General features: G+C 37.0%; 2 protein-coding genes and 1 long non-coding RNA gene across 3 annotated transcripts; 2 read left to right on the top strand and 1 right to left on the bottom strand.

The window, feature by feature from the left end:
* The first annotated feature begins 1,902 nt into the window (after positions 1 to 1,902).
* Positions 1,903 to 4,788, top strand: LOC149050455 (band 4.1-like protein 1). Its single transcript, XM_089197216.1, has one exon. It carries the CDS (start codon positions 2,086 to 2,088, stop codon positions 3,163 to 3,165), a length of 1,080 nt encoding a protein of 359 aa, XP_089053342.1. The 5' UTR covers positions 1,903 to 2,085; the 3' UTR covers positions 3,166 to 4,788.
* Positions 4,789 to 7,369: 2,581 nt separating this feature from the next.
* On the top strand, positions 7,370 to 9,535 carry LOC149050454 (uncharacterized). Its single transcript, XM_089197217.1, has 4 exons — positions 7,370 to 7,552; positions 8,143 to 8,232; positions 8,406 to 8,591; positions 9,176 to 9,535. Exons 1-4 carry the CDS (start codon positions 7,400 to 7,402, stop codon positions 9,422 to 9,424), a joined length of 678 nt encoding a protein of 225 aa, XP_089053343.1. The 5' UTR covers positions 7,370 to 7,399; the 3' UTR covers positions 9,425 to 9,535.
* Positions 9,536 to 9,792: 257 nt separating this feature from the next.
* On the bottom strand, positions 9,793 to 11,500 carry LOC149050453 (uncharacterized). Its single transcript, XR_016183894.1, has 2 exons — positions 11,197 to 11,500; positions 9,793 to 10,816 (listed from the first exon to the last, which is right to left on the bottom strand). It is a non-coding gene; the product is annotated as an uncharacterized LOC149050453 (long non-coding RNA).
* Between the last annotated feature and the right edge of the window lie 11,706 nt (positions 11,501 to 23,206).

Genomic DNA, 23,206 nt, shown 5'->3' with positions numbered 1-23,206 from the left:
CTTTGAGACACTACCACATGTATTTTTGCCAAGCTATTCTAGGCCACCTTTGCCTTAATTTCAAAAGGCCGAAGATGTCGTCTCTTAATAGGGACGTAGCTCCGCCAAGAATAACATGAGACAAAAACTGTCACTTTGCCTCGATAATGCAAGTCCAACTCAATATTTCTATAACTAGAAAAGTTCTTCCGTTACATTTTTGTTAGCATGACAAGTGCTCGAAAAGTGCATAATTTCAGGATCGCGCTTAGTGAAATTTGAGCTATTTAACCCCGGAAATGTTAAAGCAAATTATTCCCGTTAAAGTGCATATTTCAAAAATCTAACCCCATTTCCTTTTGTTTACTAGATAAGACTACCCACAGGCAAAAAATGAACCAATCGATTTTTGACCGTGTCCGCGACTTTTTCGATAATCTGTGATTTTTAATGACATTTACTCTTAAGTAGTCGAATGCAGAAGGAATTCATACAAGTGTTCCAGCTTTACTTGTGGTTGCATTTGCCTTTATTTCTTTCAATGGAAAAATATCAGTTCTTCGTTTCAAATCTTAGAAGCAATATCAATAAAAATTCGGCAAAGAACGGTTAGAGGCTAAGATTGACAAAGTAATCTGACAAACTGCTTTCAATGGAGACCTGCGTCTCTCGTTAGCAAGGTCTACCTTCAGGTGGGAATGATCTGAATAGGGATACGAAGGGACTGTGAGTATTGTACCATATCGTGCATAGTGGGTACGATTACTGAATCAGAAATTGATGTAATTTACATTATATCACTGAGTTGTAAACCTTTTGGCTTATTACACAGATATGGTTTCACAGTTGTTATGTTAATGTTAAAAATTTAAAGTGCGTGTTTACATGTTCATAGACCAACTTGTAAATAACAGTGATTACGGGCACAAGTGTTGTTGAGAGAATTCAACAATTTTCCAATCAAATAAATGCACTTGTAATCCTATCACTCAACTCATTTTTTGTGTTGCTATAGAATCAGAAGTAAAACGATCATGAATCTCTTTCCTAAATTGGTCCCTTCTGTTCATGTCCAAACTTCCGTTCAGTCAAACTGGTGGATAAATAACATGAAAGAAATGATAGATATCTGCAACTGAATCAGAACCGAAGCCCTGTAATATTTCCTACTTAACATAATTGATAACATCGAACTATATCTATGACAATTTGTATTTACAGAATGAATTTAATTTCTCAGTTCAAAACTTTTCTCCTTTTCACCACCCCTAGTTAAATCCAATTAAGAATATGAGTCGAAGTCTGTCCCTTCCGGAATAATCGTTTGCTTCCAAAATAGATGCTTTTCTAACATGAAAAAACCGCCGCCAAATAATTTCTCGTCTGGCCCCCCCATTCAGTCAATGTGTACACAGTATCCTTTCGTTAGATTGCGTTAGAATGCTGACAGATGCATGATGTTTTGAAAACTTAACGTTTCACTATACTCTAGTCTCAGAAGTTGAATGAATAACTCATACTTCCTATCTCTCCGCCCTTTGGTTGAAGCTCACAGTGGTATCAATCGTACGTCCCGCAATCTGATATGAATTTTACATGACTTATTGAAAGAAGGCACTTCCGGTTTCAGAGCCCGCGGGATTGAACCAATAGCCAAAATATAATATTGGTAATTACTGAATTCCGCCATCGTTGCCGATCATTTGATCAACATCAATGTAGAGTTTGAAAATTATTACTTTATCTCACAGGAATTCAAGTCTAAAATTGTTTGTGTCTCTACCTTGATCCTTCTCTACGTCACTCGAGCGTCACAGTGTAACCTTATATATTTTTTTTCCACCGTTTCCTTACCGAATCAACACAACCTAGATATTAGTCACGTATCTCTGACAGACGCTAAAAATATCACCCAATTGAAATACAGTGAGTTTGATAAATATTAGATCGAGTAGGTGTGCGTGCATGATGAGCTGTTTGGCATAGTTTTCTAAGGAAGTTTATACAGGAAAATTCTTGAAAGAAAGACAGTTTTACATCGTGGTGGAACAAAAGAAGTACAATTGATTCAAGACAGGCGATATTTTCTAATACAAGAAGGTCAAGATGTCTTTAAGCTTTCTTCGCTCATCTTCAAGCATCATACAATGTCAAGTTGTGTTACTCGACAATTCGCAATTCATCACATCATTTGAACAGAAGACAGTGAAGGGAAACGAGTTGCTCGATAGAGTATGCGACAGGATCCAAGTGCCTCTCTATTACAAGCAGTACTTTGGGCTTCAGTACATTGACCGCGAAGATGGCGAATTGGTATGGTTGAACCTCGAGAAAGAACTCCCTCCTCAACGAAAATCCACACCGCTGTTGTTTCAGTTCGCTGTGAAAGTATTTCCCCGGGACCCTCTCAAAGTGGAGGAAAACTTGCAGTGGCTCATTTTGCTTCAGGTCAAAGCGCTAATCAACCGTGGAAAGTTTTCCCTCCCTGTTAGCAAACATGCCATGATTGATGGATTCTACGTGCAAGCCACGCTCGGAGATTTCAGTGGCAAGCGACACAAGCCTGGTTATTTAGAGGAACTGTTAGGTTTATTTTATTTCCCACCCACAGGTATTAACACTGATGAGAACATTAGCGAGGAAAGTTACGAAGTAATGGTCAAAGATTTGCATAAATCGCATCGCGGGATGACCCGCAAGGAGGCGGTGTCTGCGGCCCTCGACGTTTGCAAGGAACTGGATAACTACGGAGCTTGTTTACATTATGGAATAAGTGATCACAATGGAGAAGAAGTTGTATTCTGTGTTACAGTGGATGGAATGCGTATTTGCCATTTGAAGAGTAAATTTCCTGAAGTGGGCGAAGTATGTCATAGTTTCCAATGGCGTGACATCATCTCAATGTTTTGTGATAACGCAAAGTTTTATATGTACGCGGAGGAAACTAAAGAAGAGCAAAAGTCCACTTGTCACGTGTTTCGCTTCAGCAAAGGCCTTTTCGCTTACAAGGCAGCTCAACGCCTAATGATTGACGCTGAAAATCACCAAAAGTTCTTCTTCGAAGACAACCCTGAAAGCGCGACACTCATTAGAAGCCGTTCTTTGGAAATGCAGTCTTTAAATAGGATTCGAAATGGATCACTGCTATCTGCCAAATTGAATCTTTCCTTCAGGAAGCAAAAGTGAAACACTTAGAAGTCAGCCTTGAGACCTCTTCTTGACTTCCCTTGATAAGTACCAAAGGTTTGAACAGCCTTGATGACTAAAGCAAGTCAGTCAAACAAACATTTCAAGTCTTCCATGGTACAAACAACACATGATACATACTTTGTGATTTAACTGGTAAATGCATCGTGTGCTGTTTAAAGAACCTATTTGTTCTTATCAACGGACAATATTAACCATAGTCTATAACACAGACACGCGATCAGTGAAGCAGAGATGCGGATCAAATCGAGAAATTTCTACATATTTAGACTTTGAGAGTGAAATTTGATTGATAACACAACAAGTTGAAATTTTCCAAAAATTAAGATAAAAAGGCTTCTTCTTCAAACATTAATAGGCACAAATAACTTGATATATACACCTAATGTTATTTCTTTCGAGATTGGTGGACAGCCCACTTGCTAAGCTCCATGACATGTTGAACTGCACCAAAATTATGCTGAACTATAGTTTTTCCAAAATGAAGATATCTTTATCGTTTGATTAATCGTTTGATTCATGGAAATCAAAGAATATCTTCACCTTTTTTTACCCATGCGAAAAGGTAACTTAGGTCTTACGCACAAGTAGCGTAACCTCCGGCATGACAAGAAACGAACGTCGTACGCGTACTCTCCCTTACGAGCAGTGTTGTGTAAAAAATGAGTCACTTACATGGATTTATAGAACGACATTTTAACCCTTTCACTCCCAGGATCTCATTACTAATTCTACTTAGTCTGCCATACAATTCTTATGATGTTAGTTTGGAGATTTTGGTATGTGATCAACTTATAATCCCCTAATTGATATTTTTCTGTATTCTTATCACCTGTCTTCTTGACATAATATTAATAATTTAAGAAGAAATTCTGTCTTGGTCACTCATGGGAGTTAAAGGGTTAAGGTACGAAAAGCAATAACCACCAATTAGCAATAAACAGCTGATATCGATTGTTAACTGCTCAAAAAGATCACAAACAACATAATAAAACCAGAGGACCAGGTGAGTTAATTCTATTCATGTCTCGGAAAAAAAGGAAAACAAAAGATAAAGAAAAAGAAAGAGAAAACCATAGAGTTACAGACTAAATTAAGGGGCGAATTTCTTTTCGTTCGTATTCACTTTCGTTTCTGATCATTTGTTTGAGGGAGGGGAGGGACACGACCGTGGAAAGGTGAAAGAATGGTGTTCCATGTCCTTGTCTTTCCTGTCTTTCTATTCTAATGTGTAAATATGTGTCACTGTATTTCTAAACGAAGAACTTAGTTAATAACTTGTATAAGTCGGTAAATAAGTCATTTTAAGGGACAATTGTAATCGTATGAAGATTCTTGGAAAGCTGTATGGTCTTATGTGGTCAGTACTTTATAGAGCTGACCCTTTACACTTGGGTGTATGCATATTCTCCATACTGTTCTCTATACATTTATTAAGGTGCTGACAGAAAAAACTGTTTACAAACCAGAAGCTTCTTTAGTTGGGGATCACTTCATGTATTTTCATGGTCTTTATATGTGAACGAGGGGAGAAATTAGATGCTATTTACTCAAGGGGTTAACAGGTAAAAAAAATTAAATAAGTTCTTTTGTTCAGTGTCTGTGGTTTCGCAAGTTGTGTTTGACCAGCTGTCTCGACTAAAGAGTTTCATCTACAGTTAGGCTCTGCACAAAGTGCAATTAAATTAATGCAGAAATTAACAGCTATTTCCATACTCTTTACAACGCGAGTCATGCTGATGCATGACTTTGATGTTGCGTCTTCCCAATTTGATCTGTGAGTACTCGTTTAAAACCAAACTGTAGCCTTCTCCACTATAAAGGGGGTAAGTTTCTTAAGAAACTGTGGTGCTGTGTCGGTGGGAGATTATGAAAGGGTGATTTAGTATTATGAAATGAGTTGATAACCTAAATTGGCTTCCGTAAAGTGTTTTAAGGCTGACGTTTAGGGCGCTAGCCCTTCGTCAGAGCGAATGGAGGAAAAACACACACGGATGGAGTTGAGAGTAAACACACACACAAACCAAAATTCCTCCATTCGCTCTGACGAAGTGCTAACGCTCGAAACTTTAGCTTTGAAACTTTTTTACGGTGGCAAATGTTCGTTACCAACGTTATATGTGTCTCGATAGATGTAATGCTCTGATAGATGGAATGTTCTGAAACTGGTGAAGAGTGTTGTAATTTTCAATTATAGCAATACTTGACGTCAGAGCTGGATCATGGCGCAAATTTCGAGGATCACTCCAAATTGTTGACCTAAAGACCTTAACATTACCTGAGGATGAATCTAAACCTTTTTATCAGAGAAATGACGAACAGAACAATGCTTGATTTTTCACAAGTCAATAGACTACACTTTGTTTCATTTTTATGTTATACAGTGAATACAACTTAACCTTAACCAGTCGCCGGTATTAAATCTTGCCTCAACTCCGTTGAGCTGCTTGATCAGTTACCGTGCGAAAAGTAAATTTTTCGTATAGTTGCTGGTTGGCTGAACTGTAGCTGCACCGCACAGAGGTTCTGGAAACGAGCGGGTTCATTTTAATCGAAACTCTTCATTCATGGGTGTGAAAACATAGGAGACGACCGATAGGACTACGTGAACGTCGAGTGTGAAATTTGTGCTTCCCTTGCTGAATGGTTATATGTTACGTACTGGCCAAGTGTGAATATGGAAACATTACACACCATTTGAAAAAGCTGTCCCTCTGTGATTCTTAAGGTGACCGAAACTCAACGTCCCAGTTAAGCGCATTGTGAAAACTTCATATGATTTGATGTGACTTGATCGGTTACAGCCGAAGAAAAAATTCCCTTCTATTATTCTTCCTGCATTTAGTTTTGTTTTGTTTTTTCAGCCACGTAAAAACAGAGAGACTGCTTATCGCACAAACGTATAATGTAAATGTAGGAGGGTAAAACATCAAGCAAATACTAATTTTTCACATGAGAATTATGTTCCTGTGCTGCCATGCCAGAAATCGGTTTCCAAACATGTCACTGATATTGTTACCTTCTCCTGGAAATAAACTTATCGATTTGACATACGTAAGCAAAATCTTGGAAAACATCCCCAATTGGTGTCTCGATCGATCAATTTCATTGCGACGAAGTTCTGTACTTCATAATTGATGAATTTTTCTATCGTTGCTGTTCTCATTTGCCAAATTTCCCTGAATTTTTATGTTGTTACAATTTCTACAAGAAAAACTTACATTTCAATTTCCTCATCTGGTTATAGAACAAGTCTTTGTATGAATAACACAAGTTCACATCTTCTTTGATTAAATTTTGTCTGTTTCACTTAAATCTAAAAGTACAAAAGTGTACCAAAATAAATATTTTCTTTTTCAAACTTTTCTTCTGTCGGAATTGTAAAATCAAAGCAGATCTGTTACCCGCACAATTATAATCGAAAATGTAACATCTCTTGTTCCCGTAGTCGGTAAGCGTCTGATTAATAATTTAATGCCTGCAACGGAACCGATTCAGAAAACTAATAGCGCTGAAACATGACGCATAGCGATTCGTACGTTTACGCTTCGAGAATTAAGTTTAAACAAGACTTATGGAATTAAGAGTTCCTTTTTTTTTTCAAAAAATGACACAAAGCGACGTTTTAATCTTTTAGCTCCGCTGAGACGAGCTTAGTGTTCAGTTTATTTGGTTTTATCAAAACATAGCTTTTGAATTTTTACAAGTGTTGTTGTTGGTAAAACTTGCGAGATTGAAGATTAAATTTCTATCTCTGTCTATCTCTATCTATGGGGATATTTCGGCGTGTGAACCACATTTACAGGAACACGCTTATGCAAATTGTGCTACATTTAAAAAATGACTATAAAGACACTGTATAAAAGCCGTTCACGATAATCCGAGAGACTCCCAAAGAAAGAATCACTAAGTTTGGACTAAACACAAGATAGAGACAAGCCTTCTCAAGTTAGAATCAGAAAAAAAGAGATGACAGGTGAGATACCCTTTTTTCATCGTCAAAGAGGCGCGGCGTGAGAACTAGCATATTGTTTTAAAACTCTTCAAACTGCGATTTACAACCTTTCGTGTGTTATTTCGACTTTAACTCAATTTCCCGTGAGAATACAGAATTTTTTTCTGATTCAGTAACCGACTGAGCCGAATGATAAATAACATTGATATGCATTCGTTCTTAGTTTTAGGATTTGTAAAACGACATGCAGTCGTAGCTATGATGATTCTGTTATCCTTATCGCATGGTGCACCTGTTGATAAACATTCTACTCACTGTGAAGTCAGCAAAACAGCCCGAGGTTTGATAAAACATCTATTACCGATGTCACTGATCCTCGGAGGAGACGTTTATAGGTCGTATGTGAATGTAGTAAGTCTGAAATTTTGTTTCATACATTAGCCTAGTTTCAATAAATCGGTCAGTGAGCAAGGAAGAATGCCTTGAGTAAAAAAGTAACTCAGAGTTTTCAGTAGATCCTTCGGCAACTAACCATTCAGGCCTCATGCAGTCAGACAGTAAGTCAGTCTGTGGGTGAGTCAGTCAGTCGGTGAGTCATTCAGTAACTCAGTCACTCAATCTCTTCCTTGTGAATCAACTTCCATACAAAGAAAAAACTCTGAATGAAATCTATTCTCTATTCTCCACTTAAAAACAAATTTTTTAAGTTGACGGGTTGCCCACAGAATTGTTCGAGGGGCTGTCTAGATAGATTGATTAATGACTTAGTTTCTTGCTTAGAGAAACTATCTGATTGATAGATTCACTGCATGACTTGGGCCAATTGGCTCCAAATTTGGTACTCTTCATTAACAGATTGATCAGTCGATGGATCTTTCAGTAACGCAATCAATTTATTAGAGGGTCAGTTTTTTCATGAAACTAAATACACTATAATTGATTTTTCAATGTTCAATTTTGTTTCTTGGATTGCTTTCATTTCACTTCAACGTTTTGTTTAGTCCAAGCAATGGCTCACCCCAGCTGACCAGTGGACAACTGCCGAATTTTCGTTCTCTTTACAACAACCGCTGAATAGAAGCAGATTACAGGTACGTCCTTTTTGCTAAGTATTCTTCTCCAATCTCTTCAATACTCGATGTGTGTAACCCTTTTATATCCAGACCTTATACCGTCACCTAATCTAAGAAAATAACATTGTCTAAATAAACCAGTTTATTCTGAAACGACATTCTCTAACGGCTAATGATCAACTTGTTTTCAGCCTGGAAGACTTTTCCTTGCTGATAAAAATATTCTGAGCAGCTTCCTATCCTTGATTCAAAATTCTACCGTCAATTTCCGGAGATTTCCTGACGGTGCAGCAGCCGTTCAGCAGTTGATGAATTTGGAGAGTGCACTGCGAAACATGATATCGTACCTGCGAAAACTGGAAATGGTTTTTGCCCTGGTAAGTGCAATGACCTTTCGTGAGAACGAGCACAAATTTTCGCAAATAAGTCGAACGAGTATTCTTAAATACCAGACAATTGACATTCTTATCATGAATGCTTCCATGAGAAGCATTTTGAAAGGCCCTCTAGATTGATCAATGTGACGTATTAAGCAATTTTTGGATGAGGTTAAGTTAAGTACCATCAAATACCAATGCCGAGGTGAGAAAAATATTTGGAGGCCACGGATTTAGCTAAAACCGAGGCCCCAGAATATTTTCCTACCTTGGCCAGAAAAATTTTCAAACTTTTCACAACTTCGCCTGTTCCTGTTCGTATGTCCCGCCCGGCCCCCGTATAGCTGCTAACTATGGCTTTTAAATACAGGCGTTTAGTAAACTTGTAAAACTCTCTAAAGAAATCTACGAAAGTTAGACGACACGCGTCAGAGAATAAAGTTTTACTACTGTTCGTAAAGTGCTTCTCACTACTTTAGTTTTAAAACATTGCTAAAAAAAATTGAATATGTCCTGAGAGGAATGCCCTGAGTGTTTAAACTTAACGAATGGAAGCTTCACTGTGGTAGCATCCTTCCTTGCAGGGCTCTCCCTCAAATGCAACAGCACCTGTGGGATCTGTCATAAGTGGAAGCCATGTCTCAGCAGTCATGCCCATACGCACCTCTCAGATCACTTCCCAAAACTCAACTGGACTCCTGCATTCTACCTCACCTACAATTCACAGCATAGCACTTCGCGTGTCTTTGGTTCTGAATGATCTATATTCTAGCCTTCTTGATATTGACGTTGACTTCAACAAGATTCTGAAGACTAAGTGCAGAAAAGAGTAACAGCCTATCTCACCATAGAGTCTCTATGGCTCAGTTGTAGAGAGTGGATCCAAAGGTCTGGGGTTCAATTTATCATGGTACCTAATATATTTATAATATACTCTCCTTTAAATGAATAAATTTACAGAATTGATCTCCGATGTTACATTTAGTGGAATTGGTAAATTCAACTTAGGTCTAAAAGTGAAGCGTAAACTTAAGTAGTCGAATGCAGAAGGAATTCATACAAGTGTTCCAGCTTTACTTGTAGTTGCATTTGCCTTTATTTATGCTTTTTCCCCCTATCGAGCTTGCTAAGTAACTAAAATACTGGGCTGCATCTCCCGGGCTCGTTTACTGGGCACATAAAAATCACACAAACACATTGATCTGGAGTAAAAATGGCTGAGGGCAAAGGCCCAAAGCTGGTTTAATCAGTAATCAAAACTGAATCGATTATTGCCCAAAATATTTGAATCTGGGAAAAATAGCTTGCCCAGTAAAGGTGAGGGCTGAAAAACAACGCCAACAAAATCAACTATTAACTTGAGCTAAAACAAAGACATGTGGCTGGAATAAGGGGAGGAGGTGGGGTACAAACAAACGTGTCACTTGCAAAGAAATCTGAAGTGAATGACTCTGTGAATTCTGTCACGAGTATTAGACTACACAAAAGGTGGGGGGTCAATACATTGCAATACTCGCACCCCTCAACCAGGCCTGTCACGCATCTTGCATTGTCATGTAACGCTCTCTACACGTGACTAACATATATCAGCAATTATCACAATAATAGAACATTAATAATTGGGGAAAAAAGCATAAAAATCCTATTCGCGAGCAAATATTTTCTTTCTTTCAATGGAAAAATATCAGTTCTTAGTTTCAAATCTTAGAAGCAATATCAATAAAAATTCGGCAAAGAACGGTTAGAGGCTAAGATTGACAAAGTAATCTGACAAACTGCTTTCAGTGGAGACCTGCGTCTCTCGTTAGCAGGGTCTACCTTCAGGTGGGAATGATCTGAATAGGGATACGAAGGGACTGTGAGTATTGTACCATATCGTGCATAGTGGGTACTATTTCTGAATCAGAAATTGAGGTAATTTACATTATATCACTGAGTTGTAAACCTTTTGGCTTATTACACAGATATGGTTTCACAATTGTTATGTTAATGTTAAAAATTTAAAGTGCGTGTTTACATGTTCATAGACCAACTTGTAAATAACAGTGATTACGGGCACAAGTGTTGTTGAGAGAATTCAACAATTTTCCAATCAAATAAATGCACTTGTAATCCTATCACTCAACTCATTTTTTGTGTTGCTATAGAATCAGAAGTAAAACGATCGTGAATCTCTTTCCTAAATTGGTCCCTTTTGTTCATGTCCAAACTTCCGTTCAGTCAAACTGGTGGATAAATAACATGAAAGAAATGATAGATATCTGCAACTGAATCAGAACCGAAGCCCTGTAATATTTCCTACTTTACATAATTGATAACATCGAACTATATCTATGACAATTTGTATTTACAGAATGAATTTAATTTCTCAGTTCAAAACTTTTCTCCTTTTCACCACCCCAAGTTAAATCCGATTAAGAATATGAGTCGAAGTCTGTCCCTTCCGGAATAATCGTTTGCTTCCAAAATAGATGCTTTTCTAACGTGAAAAAACCGCCGCCATCTCGATTTGTTGATATCATACACAACTGAATATACTGTTGTTCCAACAAGCCCTACATCGAGTTCAACCACGTAAACCATCAGTTTTCTGTGTTGTACTTACCGTAAATTTCCCTCTACCACGATAGTCCTCGACTTCTTCTTTGCCAAATAATAAAATTCCCCCTATCTATGCTTCCTTGTTTGCCTAATGGCATGTCAAGAGACATCAGTTGTATAAATATTCCACGGGAGCTCCCCAGAGAAATCATTTGTTTCCTTCCCTACTGTTTCGAGGTAGTGAATTTAAATGAATATTTAAGATTTTCCTTTAAAATGAAATCGATGTGTTGATTGATATTTTTAAGAAATACGTTTAAATCGTGTTGGGTTTGACGCCTCCGACCAAATAAATTTGAATTTTCTTATTTCGGTCTTCAGCACTGAGATAGACAGGTGCATCGTATTCGAGGAAAAATCTTTCCGAGAAAAGTTATGCATTTTTCGTGACAATAATATTCTTCCCAGCTCCCTTGGTAATGCAAATCTGACGCATGTCTAATGAAACATGTTCCTTTTGTTAATTTAAAGATATTTTTTCTTTTTTCATTTTTGTAACAACAGATAGCTTTAATCGCAGCAGAATTTGTTCCGCCTCAAAAAAACATCGTGGTTATAACTTCAAAATTAAATTTCCCAGTGTCTTTTTAAAGCTGCTGAGGTATTCATGTGTTTACATGTGCTTGGGCATTTGGAGGGTTTAACAATTTTCATCTAGCACTCTATCTCTGAAGAGAAATATTTATTTTGTATTGCAAGTTTATCTATTTTATCGCCCGATTCTTTACCAAACATGCCAACTAATAAAACCTTTGTTTTACTATTTTATATCATACCTTATTTTTGGTCCTGATGTAGCACGCCTACAAAATGAAGTAGTAATTGATTCCGGACAATTATAGCAAGGACGGGAAATGTTTTTGTTGGGGCAGGTGGACAAAGAGGTTATAGATACTGGAGGTGCCAGAGCAATTTCGACCAGAATTCCTTCGGTTTCAGTTCTCGTAAACTTGTAGGTAAATAGGTAAATATGTCCGAGGAGAAGTATAGAAAGCTACTGATGATAAAAAAAGATTACTTATTGAAATTGAATATGTATATGAAAATGTCAGCAAATATTTCACATTTATTTTTCCCTTTTTTTATATGAATATTTTACCGGCGAAAGAAAAGAGGATACAAGTCTAACAACGATACCACTCTTACAAAGATTCTCATTATACTTCTGGACCAGTTTTAGTCCAAAATAAAACAGTTTGTTTTAACTCTCTATCTCTTTCTCCTTCTCCTCTCGTTATTTCACTGTCTCTCTCTTTCTTTTACTTTCTCTCTGTGTTAAGTTTTAATTTTCCTAGAGGTATCTTTATTATAACATTTTCTTTGACTGATTTCAAATAAGATCTAACGAGATCGCTCTTTTTGCAAAATAAGCAAAAATAAAAACGACACTGAAAGTATATGTCGTGTCAGTTTGATTCCAGGTTGGAGAAAAAGAAACAGTAGCTTCAGAAAATTCCCCATATAAATATTTTAGGAAAAATATAAGCGCTTCTTCGCCCTACTCGTACGGCGTCAGTAACGTAACCTGATGTACCCATGCAGGTGTAACGGATATAGAGTTTGCACACGGGATAATCCTCGCGATTTTTCCCGCCCTGCTGCTAAATCTGAAAACATGAATCACATTTTTTTTCTTTAAGAGAGCTAGCATTTTTCTCTGGATCCCAATTCACAAAGTTTAAGATATAGATTACTGGAGTTCAGAAAAACCGTCGGCTAAGTTCTGTCAAATGAAGGGTAAGATTTAAAACTATTTCTGAATTCCCTTTTCCAGTATTTTCGTTGAAAAGGATTCCATGCTAAGTCATTTATTAGACTTTGAGTGATATTATACAGTAGAAATTTTTTTTTTAAATATTCCAGAATGGATTAAATTTTTAAATTCCCACTATTTTTTTTTTACAGTTTTAATTTCGTTTAATACTATTCCTTGGTATAACCATGCAGCTCAGTTGAACAAGAAAGAAAGTTTCGTTATTGTATATTTGTATTTAATTAACGGTACCTATGTTTCTGTTTCCTAGTGATTACTGCAGTAAATTTTCCCGTTTGCTGTATCTTGACAATAGCGACATGTTTTCCTGTTAAACGTCCGTGCCAAGAGGACGCCGATGCTCGCGTTCTACTCTCAAACGCTTTAATTCTCTCTAAATTTCTGGCGAATGAAATCACTGAGCTCAGCAGCACGATTGTAAGTTTTGCCTAGCACATTCAGTTACATCTTTTCATAACTCTCATGATGTCTGGATTTTCAATTGAAACACACTGATATTTAAAAAAGCAAAGAAACAGTGATCCGTTTCTCAGTTTTTGTATGATAGGTAGTTTGTTCTAATTACGCTGATTTGCCTTAAAGGAAAGAAACTGGCCAACAGACCGTTACAATGAATCCAATGTAGACTTCATCGTACATCTCGGAAGGTTCAATAAAACAGCACATACGGTAAACACTTATGTAGCAGTCTCTCACTTACTTTTTTGTCCTTCAGAATTGCTTTGTAGGTCAGTGAACGCTATTGTCATGCATGAAGATATCTTTCGATATAGTGGTTACGATAATTTACTGTAGGCGACTTTGCTAATGAACTTAATTAACTGAATAACTTAAGAATATCAAAGTAAGGCATCCTCATAAAAGGTATAGAATTAATTATGCCGTTTTGTTAACAAATCTTAATGATTTTTCTTATTTTTCAGCCTAAGGAAATCCTCAGAGTAAACTTTCGTATATTGAAAACCTTTATGGCAGCGATGAAATATTTCATGAAACAACTGAAACGCCTCAAAGGGGCCGAAAGACTGGTTACCAACGAACTTAGGTCTATGAAAAATCACACCAAGGCACTCATAAATCATCTGCAAAAAATCGTCAAAATCATTGTAAGTGTTGTTTTGTATTTCTGTGGAATGCTCCATCATACATACATCTTCTTTCTCAAACTAAAGGGTAGCTACATTTCGACTGGTATTCTAAACTTGTTTTATTGTAATTAAATCAGCAGCAACGACAAGGGAACAAAAATACACCACAAGGTACCCAACGGGGGAATGGCACTGTCAACAAACCATGGAATCGTCCTCCAGCAACACAAACCACTCAAGATGTACTGCTACACACCAAACTTATGTTAGACGAATTTTATGGACAAGTAGAAACACTCATAACTGATTTAATGGAAATAACTTGTAATTAAGATCTGCAGGAAAAACCAAATCCGAGTAAGACGAAAAGTAAAAGAAATAATTGTAACGTCAAGTGGGTACTTCCTATGGAAGATAACGATATATACCGTTTTATTAAATTAATATGTCAAAAAGTAAATCGGAAAGATGATGATGTAATTAAATCCCACGTAAATAATAATCAGTCAGTGTTATTTCATTTTAGTGAGAAAACAAGGTGTAATTTTAATGAATTAAAGTTATCTGAGACAAAGAAAAGAAGATTAGATTTGTTGTCTCCTTCTCATCTCCCCTTATCCTGAATCAATACACACATGGAATTGGCTTTGATTATTGGTTGGGTAAAAATCAAAACTTTCAGAGATGTTCCGGAGGTTACGAAGTTACGGAGAACTTTTTCCTGCTTAAAAAAATCGTTGCCAATTGTAGAGTGTTCACCGGACGATTAGTAATCTTCGTCGTCGTAAATTTGTAATACAGTGCATATTAACAATTTTTTTTGCGTCACTGTCACATCTCCCATCGAAGGCAATCTAAACCCAGGCCTAATAATAACTTTATCCATCTTTGATTTGAAAAAGTTAACGACCATATTCATTTTGCAGGCAAAATCATTATCATTTGCGCAAAAATCTTTTCCTTAATTGAGCTTAAAAAAGTTTCTGCGTCACGCGTCACTAATCAAGTTATTTCGTAATTAATATTCAACCCGATAAGTACTTTGAGGCTATAGCGAATTGTTACAAAACACCATCCAAAAGATGATACTACAAAAAAAAAAAATTAAGGATGCCGTGCGTTTTGAAAATTTGTAAAAGGTGATAACTGTAACAATACCAACGTTGAATTTTTGGTATAATTACGAGAAAATTCTTTGGCAAGTGCATGTCAATTCATGCACGCCAGGGTTCTATTGCGATTTGTAATCCCTCGACTGAACATGTTTACGGGGAATATAACTATTAAAAAATTAACCTAAGTTACATTTTCATTCCATCACAAAACAAATGCCTCTAACTGGAGGCCTGGAAAAGACGCAAAATAAAGCCAGTAGTCATGGTTACTACTTTTGAAAAATCGGGCAAAGAAATTTTGAACTTCCTTTCCCAGCTTGTTAGCCCTTAAAGTAGGATACACGATTCAATTGTGAATAACAGGCTTGTAAACTGGGGATAATATTCTCGTTTTTCGGGAACCAATTCAGAACGTGTTTAAACAGTTTAATCTTGATATTCATAATGATGAAAGGTTTGAATATATTTGAATATCAACGAGAACTAATGTACACTGACAACTTTTTTTATCACTCATATAAATAGGACATTGGTGGCCTACTTCATTTGATCTAAAGGAATGTGTTCATAAAGGAATGTGTTCATGAATCAGATTTACGTCATATTTTTTGAAATAGTAATGAAAAATTCGTAAGTTCTTCCCGATTAGAAAATTTTAAAAAGTCAAAAATTTTAAGAGTAAATGTCAGTAAAAATCAAGGAAAATTAAAAAAAAGTGGCCACGGTCAAAAAATCGATTTCGCTCATACTTTGTCAGTTTGAAGGCCTAGGTAAGTAACTGAAGGATATGAGGTTAGTTTTTTGAAATATTCCATATAACGGCAGAAAACCACGAAAAACGGTCACCCTACCGGAAGCTCGGATTTCACCTAACGGAAACTCGAAATTTTACACTTTTCAGCTTCTCGCTACACAGACGTTTACATAGCTGTGAATCTTTCTTAAGTATAATTGAATACATTGATTCTTCCTTAGTCAAATCATGGGAATTATTTTTATCTCTGCTTATTTGTGAGCGAACTGAGACCCGATCAAGAAGACACACTTTTCTCATTTACGCGAAGGTGTAAAATAATCCAAACTCAGCGACGAAAAAAGCTGACCGGTAGTTCTTCAAATCCTCTGATATTATAACCAAAGACAGTTCAGTCATTGATTTTTAGGTCTACGGTTTTAAATCTTTAGGATCTAGTAGCACTTTTGCATGAACGCCGATCAAAATTCGATAAAATTCCAATTGAGCGCCTTTGAAATCTACAACTCTACATAACAAAGCACTATTGAATAAATTAACTCCTCGGCCAAAGTTTGTACATAAAACATAAGGGTTTTGCTTTTTTAGCGGTTTGAAACGTTTTAAAAATATATATTAATGTTAAATATTGTCTATACAGGTAAAACAAACTATGAAACACCAAAATTACCACGAGCTGAAATTAAATCTCACAGGCTCGCTCCCTAATCTGCGTCACGCGCGAGCGACTTAGCGACAATTAGTACAATAACAAACAGATATTTACATCCGTTGATTTTAAATAAGTCGTATTTTTAAAATATCTTACTCAAAGATATGCCAGGTTTCCCAGTTAACTTACTGAAAAAAAAAGAAAACCTTGATAGTAATTCTAGCTCAATTAGAATTGATTTTATTTAGTATGAGAAGTTTTGTGCCGTCGAAAACCAATTGGAAGTAACTGTTTCCACGAAAAGCAAATATTGCATCGTTCTCTAAATAAACAAATCTACTTAACCATATTATCAGAGTATGTTGTTGGCGAAGTTAATAGACATACATAACAACGACGTCTTGCTCGTTCTTGAATATTGTCGGTGGGATTTGCGGCGCAGACGAACGCACTTGCTAAGTAACTTCCAATGGCTAATTTCTACCCTTACTCAGCTTTCGTCACACTTCTCACGCTGTGTAACAAGGATATAAAACATCGCACGAAGTCCTAAAAAACTCTCCGGACTTGAACCAGAATTGATTTTAGCGAGATTGCGTGTTTTTAAAAGCCAACGAGTTTATTGGAGATGACTACCCGTACCGTCTCATCGTGTCACTTAGGCATAACCTGACACGATGTCGATAGTTTCGACTCCTGATGGCCAAGAGCACTCAGATTTCTTTTTTCCCGAGTACGCCTGTGTCACTTACTGAATAATACATCATTCTCATTTATTCACCAGGCTTAAAAATATTCCATCACATTTATTCCATTGCGCGTATGCCACACATGACATTCCAATCCTAGCAGTATGCAGGATGTTTGTCCCATGAAGCACTCGAATTTTTTTTCCCATTATGCCTGTGTCACTTACTGAGTAATACATCATGTTCAAAAGTATTAATTTTTGCACCATACAGGAAGTTGTTTCGGGTCACTCAGCAAGAGCTGTGAAAAGTAGCCGCACTGGAATAGGAATATATTTTTTCCAATCCATGAAGATATTTGACCTTTCAAAATAGCTCGTCCCTATGGGCTCAGGTAAATAACAATTAAAAAATGTACTACCAAGCAGGAACTGTCTCCAATGAGTTTTGTATCCTCTTCATTCTGTTGTCCAATGCGACTATTAAAAACACTATGAGTTTTACGACTTGCATGTTTTATTGATTGCGCTTGTCAAACAACACTACAGTCTGTCATTGATAGAGAAAATAAAGTTTAATTTTGACAATATTCGATGAAAAATACTAAGAATTTTCCAAAGAGGGCACCGAAGAATAAATAATGTGCACTGTCATTTTTACGACATTTAAAAAGGAGGGAAGGGGGTGGGGGAAAGGATTTAACAACCATACTACTCTCTCTCCCCAACCACCCACAAAGTGCACAGTTTGCACAGTATACTAGTGGAAACGTCACATCAACATTTATATGTTTACGTTTAATAGCACAATTAAGGTCGTTGCATCACTCCAATATGGCCATTTCCCCACAAAACTATATTTAAGTAGATCTTTGATCAATCTTGTACGTCAAGCTTTGTTACTTTGAATTTTTCTTGGCTTCTTGCGGAGACAATTTCAAACTTTTTAGCCCTAAAACTTTGAATGGATATACAACTGTAATTAGCTTACATTACGGACTGGTTGGCTGGTTCAATTCGGTGGCAGCCTTGAGGTGGTCGCCATACCATTAGTGTATCTACCTCTTCACTGAACACACTTTTAAAAAAAGATAACGATCAAATGAAACGATTTTTTCGAAAGAAAATAAATGATGTTATCTTGTATACAATTATGCGCAAGGCATAATTAGTTAACAGAAAACAGTTTATTAATCTGCTTATGAGGTACAGCCGCACTCGCCTACAAGCTTTGAAAGACGACTAATAAACGGATTCTTTCGTCTTTGTGTTATATCAGAGACGTCCACACCAAGTTCATCGCAAATACTGCGCAGCATGTCCACACTCAGTGACATCAGCTTTTTCTTGCCCATGCGCATGAGTTCACAGATGTTGTAACCCGAAGACGATACAATGGGGTGCTGAAGGGAAACCTCTCTCATCACTTGCACGCAGATTTCAGATTGGATTACCTGTTCTTGTGATGCTCTATCATCTTCTCTAGTGGTCTCTTCGTCCGACTCTTCCCGGTTCACTGTACTGGGAGGAAGCCTTTTCTTTGCTGCCAGTCGTGAGAAGAATCCAGTGATTTGCTGTCCTGTTAGAACTTCTTCTGGTAGAAATCGACGAGCTCCTAACTCGTCCCTTGAAGATCTCATCATTTTTGAGACTTCATTCGGATCTGCTTTCCTTCCACTCTGCTCGCCAATTTCAAATTGTTGTTTCAAAAATTCATTCTGTTTTTGCGTAAAACGTGTCTTCTTTGCGATTGTCTTAAGTGCGGGTGCCTTCCTCAGCTCCTTGCAGTGACCAGAAACAACTTCCGGGATGGTGCAAAGATTACCCGTCCTTCGCCAACCTAAACCTAACTTGGCACGATGAACCGGACAGATAGTCATATCCGATAAATTCGCCGGCTTTTGAAAACATCCACACCTCGCCAAAATTAATTCTACCTCCGTTTCAATTCCGGAAAATTTCAACGACTTTTTGTGATTTTTGATATCCCTGTTACACCGCGTGAGAGGCGTGACGGAAGTTGAAGAACTTGTGCGTTCGTCTGCGCCGCAAATCCCACCAACAATATTCAAGAACGAGCAAGACATCGCTGTTCTATGAAGTTCCCCGACAATAAACTCTGGTTTTAGATGCAATGTTTCACAGATAAAGATAATTCGATTTATTTATTTATTTAAAGAATGATGCAATTTTCGTGAGAACAGGTACTTCTGATTGGCTATCGACGGCATAAAGCTTCTCATTCTTATCAATTCAAGCAAGTTAACTGGGGAACCTGGCACATCGTTGAGTAAGATATTTTAAAATAAGACTTATTGTAAATTAACAGATGTAAATATCTGTTTGTTACTGTACTAATTGTAGCGAAGTCGCTCGTGCGTGACACAGATTAGGGAGCGAGCCTGTGAGATTTAATTTCAGCTCGTGGTAATTTTGGTGTTTCATAGTTTGTTTTACTTGTGTAGACAATATTTAACATCAATCTATATTTTTAAAAGGTTCAAACCGCTAAGAAAGTAAAACCCTCATGTTTTATGTACAAACTTTGGCCGAGGAATTAATTTATTCAATAGTGCATTGTTATGTAGAGTTGTAGATTTCAAAGGCGCTCAATTGGAATTTTATCGAATTTTGATCGGCGTTCATGCAAAAGTGCTACTAGATCCTAAAGATTTAAAACCGTAGACCTAAAAATCAATGACTGAACTGTCTTTGGTTATGATATCAGAAGATTTGAAGAACTACCGGTCAGCTTTTTTCGTCGCTGAGTTTGGATTATTTTACACCTTCGCGTAAATGAGAAAAGTGTGTCTTCTTGATCGGGTCTCAGTTCGCTCACAAATAAGCAGAGATAAAAATAATTCCCATGATTTGACTAAGGAAGAATCAATGTATTCAATTATACTTAAGAAAGATTCACAGCTATGTAAACGTCTGTGTAGCGAGAAGCTGAAAAGTGTGAAATTTCGAGTTTCCGCCAGGTGAAATCCGAGCTTCCGGTAGGGTGACCGTTTTTCGTGGTTTTCTGCCGTTATATGGAATATTTCAAAAAACTAACCTCATATCCTTCAGTTACTTACCTAGGCCTTCAAACTGACAAAGTATGAGCGAAATCGATTTTTTGACCGTGGCCACGATTTCTTTGATTTTTACTGACAATCACTCTTAATCTGTACTGATAACTAAGAATATTATAATGATCATAAAACTTTCTTGATTTTAAAACAGGACCTATCATTAGTATTTTTGTTATACACGTCATCATTCCCATGGGTACTAGTTTGCTTCCTATTCAGACGACCCAAACGTTGCGATGCCAGAGATCACTGTTAGAAGCCTTACTTACGTTTCTCCTGCTATCAGACGGAATCTCTGTTCTCCTCAGAAACATGTTATGTGTTAACAGCTTCATTATCTTTCTTAGTCCTGTAATGTTGCATCCGCAGACCTTTATTTGTATTTTTTTTTAAATCTACTGAATTGATCCCCTCTGTTTTTTCAGTCTTCGAGAAGGCCACTGAACTCCCTTAACGTCCATTTTGTTGGTCCAACTCAGAAAACTTTCGTAAAGGTATCTTTATATCCATACATCAAGATTTCCATATCTAGATGTTATGCGTTAATTTGGATATGATTCGATTCATTTTTATGGAAAGCATTTAGTTTAAGTGTAAGCTTTATCAAGTAATAAGTAAACCGGATAATTTGTTTTTTTTAATATACAGCTTCATTGTATGAGGAACAGAAATTTCTTGTTTTATGTTCTCACAATTCTACCTGAAAACAAAAACCTACTGAAAGGCAATTTTATGGATATGGAGGTTTTCCGGTTTAAAATACACAGACCTTTCCCATTGTGACATTTATTAGCCTTTCATCAACCCTGAGTTGTTAATTTGTTAAATCGCCCGAATTAGGATTTTTATTCTCTTCAGTCACGGCAAGGGCTTGAAGAAAACATCCGTGTAACGAGGAATTCCACAAAACAACTAAGCCATCTGCGACTTGGTGGGAAACCGGTAATAAGGAAGGAAATGAATCGTATAAAACATATGGCAAACGCAGTTGTATAGCAACATTTGCCAAAGATTTTGAACGAAATGAAGCAAAGGGTTTAGAAAAAACTCGGGATGGAGGAATATATACGAGACCATCGTCTTCTAATAAGCAATTGAGGGAATTTGATTATAGAAAAGAATGGGTGATTCCGTGGGATGCATTGGCTACTGGGCGTAGCATTTGGAGAAATTGTGCAGTTACAGTAAACTATGATTAGTCAGTTAGATCAACGGAAGAAATCACTGTAAAAAATCTTAGTGTTGAGGAAACCGTGACTGTGTTTATACTTGAAAATAGCGAAGAGTGGCAGCTTAAAAACCTTTGGATTTTTCTGAAGCAACTTGGAACTCGATCTACTGATCTCCTTGTATTTCTCATCGTTTGTTTCAATCTTGCGGAGAGCAACGGCTCGGTTTTATAAAAACAATTTCCATTTCCGCCGTCAACGGCTTCTCTCCTTTGAGGACACATATTTTCAGCCGCCTTAATTTGTCTATCCAAAACTGTAACAGGTACGAAAAACAGGCTATCCACACTTAAATACAACTAATAAGACTTTACTGAGTTACTTCCTAGAGATTTGTAGTTAATTGGTGATATTTCGATACCATTTCGCGATGTCAATTTCACAATAGACCTTACGCAAGGTGAAAAGTTAATCGGTAGATTTTATTACAAAGTTCATGGTGAATCACACAAAAAACGTACCCTTGCCTCGTATCAACATTACCTAAATCCATTTGTGATAAAATGGCGGCGAAAAAGCGACGATCTCTCACCAAAATCGTGTGCTTTTACGTCGAAACATCCCTGGCGTAAACACGAGGATTCGGTTACCTTCACCCCTTTAATTTGTATTTTGGGGACTTTAGAGTCAAAAAGGGAGTACTAGCATCTCAAGATAAATCAGCTAAATACAGCGCCGAGATAATTTTGCATCAGTAGTGGAGGGGGGTGGGAGGGACTACTTGTTAGTGGGAAAAACAAAAATATCACGATTGTCGTGAACGATAACAAAATATTTTATTCAAACTTTTTTTCCTAATGAATTCATGTCCGTAGAGAATTTCCTCGACCTCTTGTGCAATCCTTAGGAATTCAAGCTTGCGGTGTACCTACCGAAAAATAGAAAATGTTAACTGATTTGAAGAGAACATAACACAAAATTTACCATAATTATATGCATGCAGCATGGTCCGTTTGGAATCAGTTCTCCTTCGTATCTCTCGCAATTAGTTCCACTCCTTGTGTTCCAGTCTCACAGGGGAAATCCAATTTCGGGCAGAATGTGTTATGTTCGAAAGGGGGTAAGTTTCTAAAGAAACTGTGGTGCTGCGTCGGTGAGAGAGTATAGCAGGTAATTTAGCGTTAACAAATGAATTGAAAACGTAAATTGGCCACCGTAAAGGGTAAAAAAGCTGACTTTTCGAGCGTTAGTCCTTCGTCAGAGCTCTGACGGAAGGGCTAACGCTCGAAACGTCAGCTTTTTTACCCTTTACGGTGGCCAATTCACGTTTTCAACTCAGTTATTAACACTAAATTACCTGTGTTATGTTCTGCTTGTCAAAGCCATCCCACACTGTTGCTCGGAATTCATAGGAATCACATAACGCTTACAGAGTATATCAAACAGAAATAAATTCATCAACGTGCATACCTTGAAAGATCTTACAGCTTTCTAGGTGGAAGAAGTAATGTATACTTGACTCTCTTTACAGTCGCGAATTACATGTTTTCGGTCAGTCTCCAGCTCAAACATTTATCCATGAGTTGATGAAAAAAAAATCCAAAATAATTAAAAGATTACGAGATTTTGAAAACCTGGTTTTAAGAAAAGTTAATAAATACCTAAAGATGTTATAAGTATATTTATCATAAAAATTA

Source organism: Pocillopora damicornis, chromosome 2 (assembly GCF_964200805.1).
Source record: "Pocillopora damicornis chromosome 2, jaPocDami1.2, whole genome shotgun sequence".
In the NCBI taxonomy this organism is placed as follows: Eukaryota; Metazoa; Cnidaria; class Anthozoa; order Scleractinia; family Pocilloporidae; genus Pocillopora; species Pocillopora damicornis.
The sequence above is the reverse complement of the archived record's forward strand: the minus strand, read 5'-3'. Positions and strand labels throughout refer to the sequence as shown.